General features: G+C 35.4%; 2 protein-coding genes and 1 long non-coding RNA gene across 5 annotated transcripts in view; all 3 read left to right on the forward strand.

The window, feature by feature from the left end:
- The first annotated feature begins 579 nt into the window (after positions 1-579).
- LOC117113131 (zinc finger protein 90-like) lies at positions 580-9,675 on the forward strand. Of its 3 annotated transcripts, none has more exons than XM_033256375.1 (3): positions 580-681; positions 5,594-5,701; positions 6,985-9,675. In XM_033256375.1, exons 2-3 carry the CDS (start codon positions 5,630-5,632, stop codon positions 8,980-8,982), a joined length of 2,070 nt encoding a protein of 689 aa, XP_033112266.1. In that variant the 5' UTR covers positions 580-681; positions 5,594-5,629; the 3' UTR covers positions 8,983-9,675. The 3 variants fall into 3 exon arrangements, with proteins under 3 accessions (XP_033112266.1, XP_033112268.1, XP_033112267.1); XM_033256377.1 differs by lacking the exon at positions 580-681 and adding an exon at positions 808-827; XM_033256376.1 differs by lacking the exon at positions 580-681 and adding an exon at positions 965-1,179.
- LOC117113132 lies at positions 1,188-3,975 on the forward strand. Its single transcript, XM_033256378.1, has 3 exons — positions 1,188-2,648; positions 3,018-3,149; positions 3,267-3,975. Exons 1-3 carry the CDS (start codon positions 2,571-2,573, stop codon positions 3,687-3,689), a joined length of 633 nt encoding a protein of 210 aa, XP_033112269.1. The 5' UTR covers positions 1,188-2,570; the 3' UTR covers positions 3,690-3,975.
- A 5,226-nt stretch (positions 9,676-14,901) lies between the features above and the next one.
- The window catches only part of LOC117113150, an 8,552-nt gene continuing 7,812 nt past the window's right edge, over positions 14,902-15,641 (forward strand). Inside the window, exon 1 of the long non-coding RNA XR_004446156.1 lies at positions 14,902-14,983. This is a non-coding gene — a long non-coding RNA (uncharacterized LOC117113150). The remainder of the gene's footprint in view (positions 14,984-15,641) is intronic.

Here is a 15,641-nt window from a genome sequence, read left to right on the forward strand (position 1 = left end):
AGCCCTTTACACTGCTTGGGGAAATCCGTCACTGAACAAACAAATAACTCATTACAATATCACTCTCATTCTAATTCCTATATACATGACTTACCATAGTATTCCTGAATATGATGTAAACAAAATGTATTATTATATCCTTACCGAAATACGGTTTTAAAGTCGATCTCTATTGTATCATCATTTATTTATAGAATATATATAGGCCTAACATAGCCCTATAGATGTTTCTTCTTATTTTCTTTAATATAAAACTACTTATTTTAATCTTTTTTATTTTTTTAAGGGGAGGGACGTGGCCAAGAATGACCAGAAAATAAATAAACCTGACGATTCGTTTGGGCCATGATAATTGATGTGGCCCTACATGAAAACTAACCACATGAACCGAAATAAAACAAAAACTATGATTAGTTATAATAGTGGTGTGTATTCTATCTATACTTAAATACATTGTAATTAAGTACCACTTAAGTCCCAAAACTTTGTATAGAAAGTTTTATAAGTTATATAAATATAAATATGCATGTCCTGCACGCACGTACAATATTAGCTTCGAATTTGCATGTTTTTCAAAACGCAGTATGTGTCATTTAAGAGGGCGCCATATAACACGCTACGTAGGAAGTGGCGAGAGCTGAGGCGTCCTTTTCCCCGAGCCCGCTTTTGTAAGCGCAGTTGGTAAGCATTTAACTCACAATTAATTTGTTTTGTCATAAAGTTTTGTAGACAGTACTTATGTCTTCTTGAAGTTAATGCCATTTACTGTTTCGGTTTATAACCAGGACTTCGTTAAACACCCAATTTTAGTTACTAGGGCCGTGGAGGTGTGTTGAGTTGATTGCATTGCATTACACACACTGTGCATGATCGTCAATGGCCGTGCGGCGCGAACGCCAACGCTGTACGGCCCTATTTCGCGTCTTTGAGCGAGTCACTGCGCACTGGGTCGCGTTATGATCAGCTATCGTTGCGAAAAAGGATGGGCCTAGACTTGGTTTTATATCTCGAATTTGTATGAAACAAACCACCTGTAATTTTAAGATATTGGGAGTGCAAGTTAAATACATAACTGGTGTTAGTTGTTACCTATAATTTACTTGTTTTAACGACTCCGAATATGAATAATTGAATCCATCCCACGAGTACTTTGCGGCAGACCGTGTCATCATGAAAAAGGTCAAGTATTGTCGACAATTTATCGACTACGAAATGGGATAGGCCACAGCAGCATAAATTTTTCATGTAAAGATCACAATTTAATACACATATAGAAATCGAATAAATACATGACATAAATAAGTGGCCATTCTGCATACACTTGATGCTCGATCAAATGACGTTATTTAGCATCAAAATACGGGAATAGACTAGGCCTAGCCTTGTTGTAACTAAACACATCTCTAACCACTGGCTAGGCCTAGCCTATTTCTGGTGGTAGCTAGCCTGGCCTAGAGATGCTCTTGATTGGATGAGGCCTAGAGCCTAGCCATAGAAAACCCAGTCTATTATTTCAAATTATTGGCTTACATTACAAAACCATGATTTAAAAATAATAATTATAATACTTGTTTTATCTGCTGAAGTTTTTTAAAGGAATCATACATATTAATTATTAAGAAGGCTGATGTGATGATGGTGCAGTCCGCAAAATCAGTGTGATATTAAATTAATTGTCAGAGCAGATGCATTGAATACTATGATACATTTATTCTTTCAAACAAATTTAATTTTGTAATATTTACGATTGAGACAAGTATATAGGTAGATGTCATCCATGCCATCGTCTTGTGTTTCTTTTTTATAGTATTATTAACAATGCCTCCGACTAGAAAACAGTGTACAGGAGACATCATTATTTTATTAAAAAAATATTTGAAAATTGTAATTGTGATTTAAGAAAAAGTTTAAACTTTCCAGTGTATGACATATTTTTGCAAGGGAATATGACGTACATTTATTTATTTTTTTGACAATATTCTCAGCACTTTTCCCAAATCAAAATAAACATATATTACAATTCAATTTGAAACAACTTGATTAAAATGTTAACCAATCAAAAGGCAAAGATTTCTTTAACACAACAAACAAAATATTTATTGTATCCCCAATCACAAACTATATCCTGAACTATTACCAAAAATAAAAAATGTTTTTAATGCCAAACTTATAAAAATCAAGTAGTACTTTAGGCCAAGTAACAAAAATCACTTGTTTCCCGTCCCTGCCCGCGTCGATTTTTTTGTTATTTGTTATTTGTCAAAATTTTGTTTTTTGTTTCTGAAAAAACTTGAAATGACGATATCTGACGCATTTTCTAGACCGAAACCACGAAAACTCCACAAGCACGATAGTGGTATGGTAACGATAAGCCGATTTTGACGTGTTTTGAAGTTTACAAACGCAAGAAATCTTTTACAGAAAGGGCTCTACAGCGTGGCTCAGCAAAACAGTGGATTTTAGACATGTCAAAATGTTGACAGTAAGTCGTATTAGAACCGACTCTAAAGGTTCTCCGATGTTGATGGTCCAAAACTATCGAAGAAAGCAATGACTTTTCATTGAAAGAAATGTTTAATGAACGATTCTATGGTGCTATAAACTCAGCAGAGGAGCCGTTAGATGACATTTTGTACGACACTGAAACGGTGAGTCACACTGTCACAGGCCTAGCCGCCTTGCTTGGCCAGGTAGTAAGCTTGACGATATTTTGGAGGTTCCCTATTGGAATACAGGCCTAGGCCCTAGGTAATAAACTTAAACGTTCTCCAAAACTCTTCGAAAAGTAAAGTTGTTAAAAACCGTCTATTATGAACATATTTATAGAGCTTTAAGCATTGTATACCCAGGTCTAGGCTAGCTAGTAAAGGCCTAGACGGGCCGCGATCGGCGGTAGGCCTAGGCCCCTGTCCCCCATGCCCCAACCTCTTGGCATTTGCCTTCACATTTACCTTTCCACATTGCCAATTAATTCCAGTATATATGTTGAGATAAAAATGCAAAATTGTTTTTAACAGCTTGAAGTGAGTGTTGGCACCTCAAAGGAGGCACAAGATATAAGTATCCCAGATACTGAGAAAATCCAGACAGCAACGAGAATAGGGATATTCATTGACTTCAACATAGCAAAAAGACAGCATATAGTAGAGGTAATTTTTTTTTATTGTAAAAATGATATTCTGCTTTTTCTGTTTATGAAGAATCACAATGCAAGGTGGCCATTTTTTATACAATAAGCTCCTACTTTTACAATTTTTTTCATACAGAATGTTCAGCCTCTTAGAAATGCCTTTGGTATTATGATGGCAGCAGCGAAACCAAAGTGGATGTTGCCAGAAAAACAGCCAGTAGAAAGGAAAAATGGCCTGCTAAAAATGCGGAATGACATGGTGGACTGGTTATATTCCCTCTCTCTTGGATGGATGAACGGAAATGCGAATACCACTGGGAAGGGGTTTATCAACACTCTTACTAGTGTCATGTGGGGCATTGATTGTCACCATGGTGCCTTGCAGACAGGGGGTGTGGTGTCCCACAACTTTTTGAACACTTCACAGGCTATCAAAACCCAGAAGCACACAAACATGCAAAAAGGTGCTGAAACGAGAGGATCTTGTGCATTTGTCGCAGTCATTATTTCACCTTACAGAAAAATCATACATGAAGGACAGTGTTTGGGAAAGAGTTAAATGTTCATTAACCAAGCTTTCTTATGAGAAAGTTTGCAATATATAATATGTACACTATAGGGTATTTCATATTTCTGTTACATTGCTTTTTTCAATAAAACATAAATAAATTCCATACTGTACCATGTGTGTTTTATTTGCTGTCATGTCCTCTGGGTGCTTTACTGTATGACTCTTTGTTTGTATGACTGTATGCACTACTATCAAGAAAATCAGATGCGTTTTTATGTATTTTATGACGCGCAAAAAAACAAAACAAATAACAAGTGCCTCCCTCACCAACTTTTTGAAAAAACCTGGACGAGAAACAAGTATTTTTTGTTATTTGGCCTTATTATTACCGTATATACTCGCTTATATAAGGTATAAGACGACCCCCGAGTTTGGAGAAGAATTTTGGACGAATTTTGTATGTCGGGCATATAAGACGACCCCCCCCTTTGAAATGTTGGAATTCATACTTTTGCTGATTTTTTTATAGTTTTGATACTGCATCTAGCTGGCTAAAAATGGAGGGCAAATGCAAGGCTAATCTTCCAAATAGTTCCATTTTATGAGATTTAAATATTCATCAAAATTTGATTTCCCCGTATTTAAAATTGCGTTCATTCATAGGCCTACTAACATTTTAGTAGCTTCGTTGCAGTAGTAAATTTATGTGAATACGGACGATCCACACAAAAGACGAACAGGATTTTAAAAAATCTAAAATTTGTATGTCGCACGTATAGAACAATCCCATTTTTTTAATAGTAATTTGCTATTTTAAGCCTTGTCTTTACGCGAGTATATACAGTACTAGTAATCACAGGTGGTGTGTTTAAACTGATATAGCAATAACAATGATGGACAATAAAAAAAAAGTCAAATTGCCAAGCTGTTAAGGCAGGGGCACCAGGTTCGTGGCCGGCTAATTCCTAGTTCTGGTGGTGGAACAAGTCTTCTCGGATAAGGACTATAAACCATAGGCCCAGTACACAAATGCCCATGTGCCCGGTACATCTTTCTAGACGAGTATAGGGTTACAACGGTGTATCGGTCCAATAGGCCCCTGTCGTGGACAGATGAAAGTGCACCGGTTTACCGGCTGCAGAGGACATGAAGTGACCCTCGGGGAGGAGAAACATATTGAAAAGTCCGCTTCGCATTTGATAAACATTTGGCGCAATATATAATTATTATTATTATTATTATTATTATTATTATTATTAATTATATTGTTATGGCAATATAAATGTCTGTTATTATTATTATTATTATTATTAATTAATTATATTACAGTATAATGGCTCAACATAGATATTATCGGAGTGTAATTTTAGTGTTTTAACAACCCAAAGTCAATCCTATCAAAAAAAGCAATGCTTGTAGCTATATTGGTAGCTGTTGATTTGATCGACTGAAAAAAGTTCTGTCCAGGCCATCAAATTTTATTTGACAAAAAACTGTTTTATGCCTATATGTAGTCATAATGTGCCTATATATGGTCATGATGACATGACCATATTTAGGCATGTCATGTATTTTTGTCAAATAAAATTTGATAGACTGGACAGGGCTTAAGAACTGTTTTATTACCATTTGTCAAAATAAGTATAGTAAATCTTTACCGAGCCACTAGGGCCCATAGGGGTTGGAGCTTAGACTCGAACTCAGACATGTTTATTTGATCCAAAGTAATAAAAGCAAATACAGAAAATATAACAGTATCACAGTACTGAAGATATTGAAAAGAGAGAAATGCATCTGGGAGACCCTTATTATGCCGCTAGCATAAGAGCCACCCATGAAAGCAAGAGGGCGCTGTACAGTGACACTGAGATTATGACAGAATTTGCAAACTATCTTGTAATTATAAGATCTTTGATTGGTATTAACAATACATTTTTTTTTTTTTTTTTCAGATTAGGTAACATCACACCTAAGGGAACTGTGGCATCATGCAGTATATACAAAATGACATGCTCAGAGCCTGGGTCCTGGATCATCTCAAAAAGACAATTTTCATGAAGGTAATTTGGTAACAAGTGGCTGCCTGCAGTCATCATGACTAAATTGTATTATTGTTTATTATTTTTTTGTTATTGATATGTTCTTATTTGAATTATCTGTTGCCACGAAAGCTAAAGTTAGGTAAGACTGATTGGTTTCAAACTACTACCCATCAATTCTCAGAGGAAAATCATGTGGGGAGGCTATGCTTTTACTGTGCAACCTAAAAGGAGCATTTCCAGTTTAAATTATTATTCTGAACTTTTTATCTCACGGCCTACTCTATTTGAGATTATAGGCACCAAGTCTTGGCCCAGCTGCACCAAAAATGTAGCAAGAAGCTCTGATCATGAAAATTATCTCCATGTTCTTATGTTAAAATAATTTGACATCATTATCTGTTCTAGTGACAACATTTTATATAAACTGCTTAATTGCTCTATCAATGAAGCAGTTTACAAAATCATAACTATTTTTCTCCTGGATGAATTCGCAGCCCTACAAAAATGTTTTGCGGCCCAAAATTTGGTAGCGGCCCATAGTTTGTGGGCCGTCGTTTTAGGACGTAGAGCATCATCTGAATTCCAACAGATTTGATTTGTATGATTAATTTGTTTGGTGAAATGTTATGTTTGAAACAACAAGAAAACCTGTTTTTGGTTTTAAAAGTGTCTTACCAAAATTATTAATGTAGACCTACAGTAGGCCAATATGAATATATGCTAGATGTTCATACCTAGTTAATGCTTACCAACCAGATTTTATAACACTCCTACAATGAATCAAATTTGCAAATTGCAAAAAAAAAAAACTCAACTGTGCTATCCGGTCAATTGTTCACCTAGGCCTACTGTAGCTTAACTACTATCCTTTCATACCTCCTCGTCTGAAAAAATAATAAAAAATCCTCTTTTTTTATTAGTATTTTCATCATCGATTTCAGCCTCTATATACATAACTTAGATGGCAGCCAATTTTTGGGATCAGTTGGGAAAAACATTTGGATGACTTATAAACCTTTTTCAATATGAGGTTTTGAACTAGATCATTACTGTTAACCTAATGTCCCAGAAGCAACTAAAGTCATCTCATATTCGTTTTAGTGTCTTGGCAACTGGCCATTTCCTAAACAATACTATTTCACATGGCATAAGTATAGTTTCTATATTACACTCTTTGATCGCAAAGGGTTACACGAAAATGGATATGCCATTGTACTAATTTGCTATGTATACTATATGACATACTGTAATAAGCACACATTTTTGCATAATTCACTTTTCTATTTTTGTCTGTCTTTTAGGCTCATGAATTGTATATCCAGACAAGATGTGAGGTGTTTCTGTTGGTTAAATATGACAGCACAAAGAAGGGGCAATACTACGCTTCTGGGGAGCTCCTTAAAGAGTTTGATAGAACTGGCGTGCTGAAATCGTGTAACTTTGAACGTATCGTTGATGGTAGAGGAACTACAGTTTCAGAAAAACAAACACAGTTTGGCTCAGAAAATGACGATGGATGTGTAGAAGTGAAGGTGTCTGAATCCAAGGTGACAAATACTAATCCCCCCACCACGCCAGTACCAACAGCTATACTTACACAACCCATCCAAATGCAAGTGAACACGAAGAGCAGCACAGTTACACCAACCCCGATGCAGATCCAAATGGTTGATGAAAAGGGCAATTTGATACCAAACAGCAACCTATTCCAGCTCCAACCGGTGGGCAATGTGATTGCAAACTCGCAGGTTCAATCAGGATCGATGCAGGTTTTAAATAACTATGTTATGATGGCGAAGCCTCAGCTGCCTTCTTCCCAAATATCCACTTCCTCTGCTGATAAAACTCCATCCAGGAAGCGTGTTTCACCAAATTCTAAGTTGAAGGCCATTCTTCCTGCCGGTGATTCGACACAAGCCAGCAACTATCCAGCAGTGAATGCTGAAACGCCTGAAGATTCTAAATTTGAAATGCTAAAGAACATCAGAGGAGATGCCGCTAGTGAAGCATCCACGAGCCAGACCATATGTGAATGTGGAATCTGCAACAAGACATTCCGAAATCCAGACGTCCTCCGTAAACACATGAATCGCTTCCACACGGAATATGTTGGTGAAGGTGGTGCAAAGGACTTTCCTGGAAGGAATGATCAAGGTCGCTTCCCATGCAATGTTTGCGGGAAAACTTACAAGTACCATCACCATATGAAAGAACATCGCCAGACTCATGCTAAGATCAAGCCGTTTATCTGTAAAGTCTGCGACAAACAGTTCCATCGTCACAGAGAACTCCGGATTCACCAGCTTCGCCACACCAGCTTACCAAAGTACAAGTGCGCTCAGTGTAATAAATCTTATTACACGTTGGCTAGCCTCAAAGAACATCAGCACACACATACTGGTCACATGATCTGTTGCCACTTGTGCGGTAAAAGTTTCGGTCAGCGGTCAAGCTTGGCTACTCATCTCCATCTGTGTCACAACATTACATTCAAACAGCAAACTGAGAAAGGACTGCTGGTTCGTGATGAAGAAATCAACGAAGATGGGGAGATCACTCCCGGTACCATGCTCCAGAACATCGACTCCAGTATGAGCGAGTGTTTCTCTCAGCTGGATTCTGTCAAACAAAAAAATGAGAATGAAATAATGGATAATGAGGTTTTTAGAGTTTTGCCCAAAGAAAGTAACAACATCATAATCAAAGAAGAGCCATTGGATGCAGAGTACGAAAAAGTCCTCCTATCCTGCTCAGTGGTAGCAGAAGATGACGACGATAATGAGGATGAGGATGATGCAGCTGGTTTATTGGTTGAGAAGATTCAGAGTTATGTTGATGGAGATGAAGATATGATTGGGGAAGATGATGAGAGGGAAGAGGGTGATGATGAGGTCTCGGTGATACTGACTGCAGAATCTGATGGTGAGGATGACTCGGGGATGAAGGCTCTGGAAGAAGGCGAAATCAGTATGAGTAAAGTTTGTGACATCTGCGGGAAGAACTTCAACCATGCACAGCAGATGCTGATGCACCGGTGTATACACTTCGAAACCACAATGACGCATAAATGCTCATATTGCGATGAAACTTTCAACGAAGCCAGTCACCTGCGGGTGCACTTGACCACTCATGTCGGCGCATTCACGCGTACTTGTCTTATATGTGGACGCGAGTTCACACGTGCAGCTGATGTACGCCGTCACTTGCGAGGAGCATCCTGCCGACCAATCAGGAAGCCCAATTTTGAAATTAAAGAAGATAAGTTGGACAGTTCAGGTGATGCCATGGTGACCTCCTAATTGTAGTTAAGACATACGGTTGGTATCATTCTCTGGGAAAGGTTGTAAAATTGCAGAAGGATGTCCACATCTGCTTGTAGTCTATATTACTGTACTAATAATCATGCACTAGTCTATTAGTAAAATCAATAGATTTAATATTTTTCTAAATATGTATATTAACATAACAATTTAACTTATATGATAATTTTTGAAACATAAGAAGATATTATGTACAAGTAAATTTATAGTACCACCAGTAAAGCACTTGCGTATCCACAACAATCAATTTAATTGTTTTATAATTACTAATATATTTAAATGTGCTTAGAGGTGACTTCCATTTCTAGAGAAACAAGAAGAATTTTAAAAGATATTTTCTGTTGTACATATGCTATCAGTTTTTTAAACTCCTATTTTGCACGCAATGTTGAAGATAATATATTTAAAGCCCTGTCCAGACTATCAACTTTTATTTGACAAAAAACATGTGACATGCCTAAATATGGTCATGATGACATCACATCATGACCATATATAGGCACATCATGACTATATATGGGCATACAACAGTTTTTTGTCAAAGAAAATTTGATAGTGTGGACAGAGCTTAAGAAATAATCGTGTATGTTTTGATTGTAGGAATAGAATCAAGTAAGCGAGATTCTTAATTCATGAATAATAAAATTGATATAGAAATTAGTGAACCACCAATCTGAATGCCTTGTTTCTTTTTATATGTTAACTAAAAATTTATCTTGTATTTTAGCTTGGCTCACGTTAGGCCAAAAGAAATTGTGTTGCACATATGACGTGACTGACCCAAACTCTTGAAAATCTAGTGTTGTTTTTTGGGGGTTTTTTTCAAGTTATTTATGTAGCTGATTTTAGGCTGTGGAATGTTCTTTTAACAACCAAAATATATTGGGTAATTCAAACACTAAAGTTAGGCATACACCTACAAAAAAACAATTCCGACCGCCCAATCGATCCTGATTTCAAAGTCACTGCTTAAGAAATGCATTTTTTTGGCCTCTTGTCAAATATTTTCTGCTGTCCTTAGACCATCACATCTATATATGTCATATTCAGAGGTCATGTAACATTGGGATGGAGGGATCTCGTATCAGTGGACAGGGCTCTATAGTCTGGTTTCCTTAAATAAGTGTTTTAGGTGCAATTGTACTGCGTAGCAGTTCCTGAAGCAATCGGGAAAGGCTCCCCAATTCGAGCAACCAATCAGCATCACCGAAAGCTGGCGGCGATAGCGTGTACCTATTGTATGGAAACCAAACTTTACCTAGCACCTACTAGTCCAAACATATATTTGCCAATTCAGTAATAATTATGAACTATTCTTGTTTCTTTTTACCAACACATTAATATATGGTACACTTTCATCCGGCAGGTTGTCTCAACAAAATTAATTTTCCTATCCAAATAAGGTTATTATTTAATGTGGTGGTCTAAAAGCACAATTTGGACCTTACTGAGAGGTTCGACCATACAACAGAACAAAAGTAAAAATAAAATTCATTAAAAAAAAAAGATAATGAAAAATGCAAATGCAATTAAAAGTAGGGCCTATGCATGTGATAAGAGCTTTGAATTTGAATCCGTCGTTGGTGGCGCTGTCTGGAAATCGAAAATACTCAATGAACTTCTGAAGGAAGGCGCAGTGTATTGACGAACAATTCCCCTACACTGAGGTATTAGCCAGGGTGCCCCCAACCCCCCATATCTGCGATTTTATTTATAATTTCAGCTGAAATACCTGTTATTGATAAATAATCAAGCTATAAAAGGAATTCATATGAAAGATAGCAATCGGGAAAATAGCGCTATGCCGACGATATGATAAAAGTATTGCAACAGCCTTAAACACGGCTGATAAATTGTGTATTTTCTCTGGCCTTAAGCTAAATATAAATTTATCGAGAGGGGGAGGAGGTGGATGCCAATAAAAATATATATACTGTAAACCTATATCCAAAGATTAAAAAATACCAAAAGGAATCTATTTTTCAGAAGCATTTTTCTTAGAATGTATTAGATTGGTTCTTAATATTTGAAAAAAATCATTATAGACCTATATATATATTCCAATTCGCAGACTTAAATTTCGTTCAGAATAATCATGACGGGCTTTAAATTTGTAATATGAATAATCATAGGCCTACTAATAAATAATAATATACAAAATTAAATAAGACAGTTTAATTTAAAATTACTGCTATGAATGCAATTAATCCTTATTAACAATAAAAAGCGTTTTCAATATAAAATAAGTGAATCACCTTTATGTACAGTATGTAATGTCACAGAAAACTGCACGGCACACGCATCTGTTTTCAAAGTGTTCTTGCATCACAGGCTATTTGGAATAAGAAGACAAAATGTTTACAACACAACAACATCATCGCAATAGACATGAAAGTCATAATGAGTGGAATACAAGTATTAAAGGATAAGTTGAATTTGGTATAATGTATTGTTAAGCCTAGCAAGTTAGATTTATATTATTTAGAAAAGTAAGTAGAGTAAGTTTTATATATTTTGATTGTTGAATTGACCATTGGTCAACAAAAGAAAAAAATCGGTGGCATAGTTTATAGATCTATGCATTTTAAAATCGATAAAAGAATTTTTTCTTAAACATTTATGATTATGGAATATGCCACCTTTAGATAGCCGGCCGGAAACGGCACTCTCTGACTTAAATTTGAATATAATTTTTCTTTTCTAATCCCCCTTTTCCTTGAATCCGTCACTGATAATAAGCTTTCTTAACACATTTAATTTTATTTTGCTGCACATAAGTGATATCCATCGGCATTTTCTTAATACTTAATTTCGTGAGAAAATTGATAATAAAGCAGTGAAAAACATACAAATATTATGACCATCTTGGGCTCCTCTATCCCCAAGGAAGAGCCTATGAGCATCTTAGACCTCTTGATTTAGGCTTATTTGGTGTTTTATTTCATGCTGTCAAATCACCGAATAAATGCAAATCAATAAAAGGGGTTGTAGGGACAAACCAGTCAAGGAGGGAGAAATGAAAAAATAGCCTTTTGATAGAGAAGCCCAGAAGGGTGACAATGATAATTAGAATAACCCAGGGGCGCAGCCAGGGTAAAACTTAAGGGGTGGGGGAGGGTCCAGCCTTACGAGCGCAGCCTGGGCCTAGCGATATAATATAGACCCTGCTTATCACCAGAACAGGGATTTTTTTTTTAAATAACGATTATAAATTCACGTTTTTGTGTGCTTTTGTGTATTTCACTGAAATTAAGAAAAAAATATTAAACTACCGTATACAGGTAGGCCTACATCATTTCTTTTCATTGTCTATTATATTTTAGTATAAAGATACATTTTACACTAATAATAATATGAGATACAAAAAAAATTATGATAACTAGGAAATACGGTAACACTGCCTAGAAACGATTATATAAAAATAGAAAATGTGATTTATATTTAGAAAAGTAGAAATGTTTTATTTTCATTGTTTTATAAATTACTATTGGTCAACAAATGAAAAGAAAAGATTAAAAAATAATGGTCCATGTTATAGTTTATAGATCTATGTAATTTTAAAATTGATAAAAAATTTGAATAAAACTATAAGAGGCAAGAACATTTATGATTATGGTACCTCTAGATGGCCGGAAATGGCACTTTTAGACTTAAATGTTAATACTAATTTCTTTTCTACTCCATTTTTGTTATAATTTTGAAAAATATGGGGAACCCGGGCTGGCCTGTCCCCCTTTAATCCACACTGATCAGACCAATGAGCTCTCTTAACACATTTATTTTTAATTCACTGCACATATTGATACCGATCGGCACCGGCTTAGTACTTAGTAAGGAAATTGAAAAAAAAGTAATGAAAACATGCAATTATTATGAATTTGCGGAGATGGGTTAATTTTCGTGAGAATCATGGTTGTTTGCGGGTGTCCGTCACGATTTCAGGGAGACTCTCGTAAGTTGCGGTAGACTTGGAACCCCTGTCCAATTGACCCTCTGGCGCTCCTAATACACCCTAAAGGAAAAGCCTAAGAACATCTTAGACCTCTTGGGTTAGGCTTATGTGGTGTTTCATTTCATGCTATCAAATCATCGAATAATTATGCAAATCAATATAAGGTGTTAATAGTCACTGGGTTCAAAGGACGAACCAGTTAAGGATCGAGTAGTGTAACAAAAATACCCCTTTGACAGCAGCCCAAAGGGGTGAAAATAATTAGAATACCCAGAGGTCCACACATGATGATATAATCAGATTTTAAGGTATTCTTGTTGTTCGTGTTCCCCGTTCAAAGTATATCTGAATTTACTACACTACTGATTGTTTTCCTACGTTAGGCTACTATAGTCCACATCGTATCCGAATGCATAATTTGTAATTCCGTGATTCCAATTCCAGTGGGTGGCCACAAGAGAAATTTGGTACTGTAGCCCTGTCATATCATAGTTATATTTTCTCCATGGTCATACTAGTATTATTCTTCCTGTGAAGTCGCTGAGGTAGAACCCCTACGTTCTTGGCGTCCTCGACAAACATTGCACAATCGGTGAAACGTTACAATATAACTAACACTGAAAATAAGATCAAAGATTCCGTTTGAATTTTGTTATCACATTATGTGAGCGTCATCATCATGGATTGTTTGGTATGAAAAGACAAAGTCATAAATGAGGAAACAGTTACTGAGCATGTACGTTATCAATAGTTTTATCTCTCTACCCAGGAGTACATGGGTACCGTATGTTCACAAATACAAAATTAGCTGATTACAACTGCAACATAACGGAATTCTCCCCAAAGACCTGAGTTGTGTGTTTCATGTGCTTTATATAATCTTTATCATGCTTATTATTATTACAATCGTTACATTTAATAAGAAATATAAAGTTCTAATGTAAAATCAAAATCGAAATGCTATGTTTACCAGTTATAAAACTTGGATGGCCGTCACACCCTCACTATTCACTCATATAGGCCTATATATATATCATCATCATCATCATCATTCTTTATTACAAACTCATACTTTACAAAAGAGTGTAGATAAACACCCAGGTCAATAAACTGATTATGGGACTTTTTATGCTTACCTTTATCTATTTGGCTTTTAATCATGGTATTAAATTTTCTTGTGTATATACTTTCATATGGATACATATCGTAACCCTCGCCCTGGTTTCCAAGTCATTACTGTATTCTACTGTATCTGCTGTCATAGCACTAGAATCTGGAATATAATTATACAACTTTTGTTGTTTTAATCAAATTAGTTCTTTTCTTCCATTATATATGTATTGTCTTTGCATTACAAATTATTGTTACAATGAAGTTTAACTTTAATTTCTATATAATTGTAACTTGTTCTAAGGTCAACTGAAATAAAATTATAATGAATATTAAGGAGACAATTTTGGTTAGTGTCCCCTTGGGTCATCTCTGTTAAGGGGACATTCTTTTCAGTCCCGAATGTGTCTCATTAGTAGGAGTTCTACTGTATAAATAAATTTATTTATATACCAATTGTTAGTATTTGACTGAGGGGTCATACTCCATGATTTAAGATAATTACTAGAGTTAAATAATAAACAAAGCTATGTCAATATTTTGGCTTGGGTCCTAACAAAACATAGGGTCTAAATCAGTGATTATTAAGTTGCCTACTTGGAAATGAATTTGCATTATAAATCGAATGGCAAATAAAAATACTTGATGCTTTGCAGAATTTTTATTGTACACTTGAACTTCGATATATATAATTTACATTGTAATTTATTGTCAACACAATATATAGGCCTACATGTAAAGATGGAATGAATTGTGAATTGTATTTAAATTATGTTTGAACAGCGCTATTATATATATAACTTGCATTTTTTTTATAGTAGTTACATTCACAAGAGATACGAGACCTACAATATCGTACACCTAGAATCATTTTTGTTATTAATTCCCAACAATATTGTTTAATCGAAATTTCGTAAGGTAAGACTTTTGCTTTTTTTTTTTAAAGTTGCTGCTTAACTATGAAAACTCAAATAGGCCTAATGTATAAATAAAATAGATAACAATTTAGTGCTCAAATATATAGGAACATGGTGGTATAAATTGTATCAAACATACCTTATTAACGAAAGTTCCTTATTTTAGTTGTACGACACATAATGGAGCCAATATATTATAGGTAGCACCTGGTAAATCATAGTAAATAATATCAAATCAAGTTGCTGGGAGTTGTACCAAGGTAATTCAACAAAAGGACGCACATCTCCGCTCTCGAACATAGCGCGTGCGTACAGTCCTTTGATCTTTACTGTGGCATCGACAAACCGATACTAGTTGCGAGGACAGCCGTCAATTATTACTCCATGCGCTCAATTATTAGTCTATGCGTGCCATTCGTTTTATGGTGTTAGTTTTTATTTTATTAATTTTGGGTACTTCGCAATGTCTGTTACATTTGATTTTTTTTTACCACGAGCTTGTTATATGCTTCTATAAACTGCAATTTGATTTGTGAAAATTGACCAAGAAAATGAAAAGTTATAGCAATTCAAAATTTACGAATTTTATAAAATTTCATGTTCTTATGTAACATTAATCTGTCATTTTGACAATGTTCATTCTCAGATCTATCATCAGT

The sequence above is a fragment of the Anneissia japonica genome, unplaced genomic scaffold, assembly GCF_011630105.1.
Source record: "Anneissia japonica isolate Jap-2015-1 unplaced genomic scaffold, ASM1163010v1 scaffold1812_len1207588_cov181, whole genome shotgun sequence".
Classification (NCBI taxonomy): Eukaryota; Metazoa; Echinodermata; class Crinoidea; order Comatulida; family Comatulidae; genus Anneissia; species Anneissia japonica.

Coding starts and splice junctions, on each gene's coding strand:
- LOC117113132 (XM_033256378.1), top strand. CDS start 2,571: ATGTTTAATGAACGATTCTATGGTGCTATAAACTCAGCAGAGGAGCCG. Junction 2,649..3,017: donor TTTTGTACGACACTGAAACG/GTGAGTCACACT, acceptor TGTTTTTAACAG/CTTGAAGTGAGTGTTGGCAC. Junction 3,150..3,266: donor AAAGACAGCATATAGTAGAG/GTAATTTTTTTT, acceptor TTTTTCATACAG/AATGTTCAGCCTCTTAGAAA.
- LOC117113131 (XM_033256375.1), top strand. CDS start 5,630: ATGCAGTATATACAAAATGACATGCTCAGAGCCTGGGTCCTGGATCAT. Junction 5,702..6,984: donor AAAAGACAATTTTCATGAAG/GTAATTTGGTAA, acceptor TCTGTCTTTTAG/GCTCATGAATTGTATATCCA.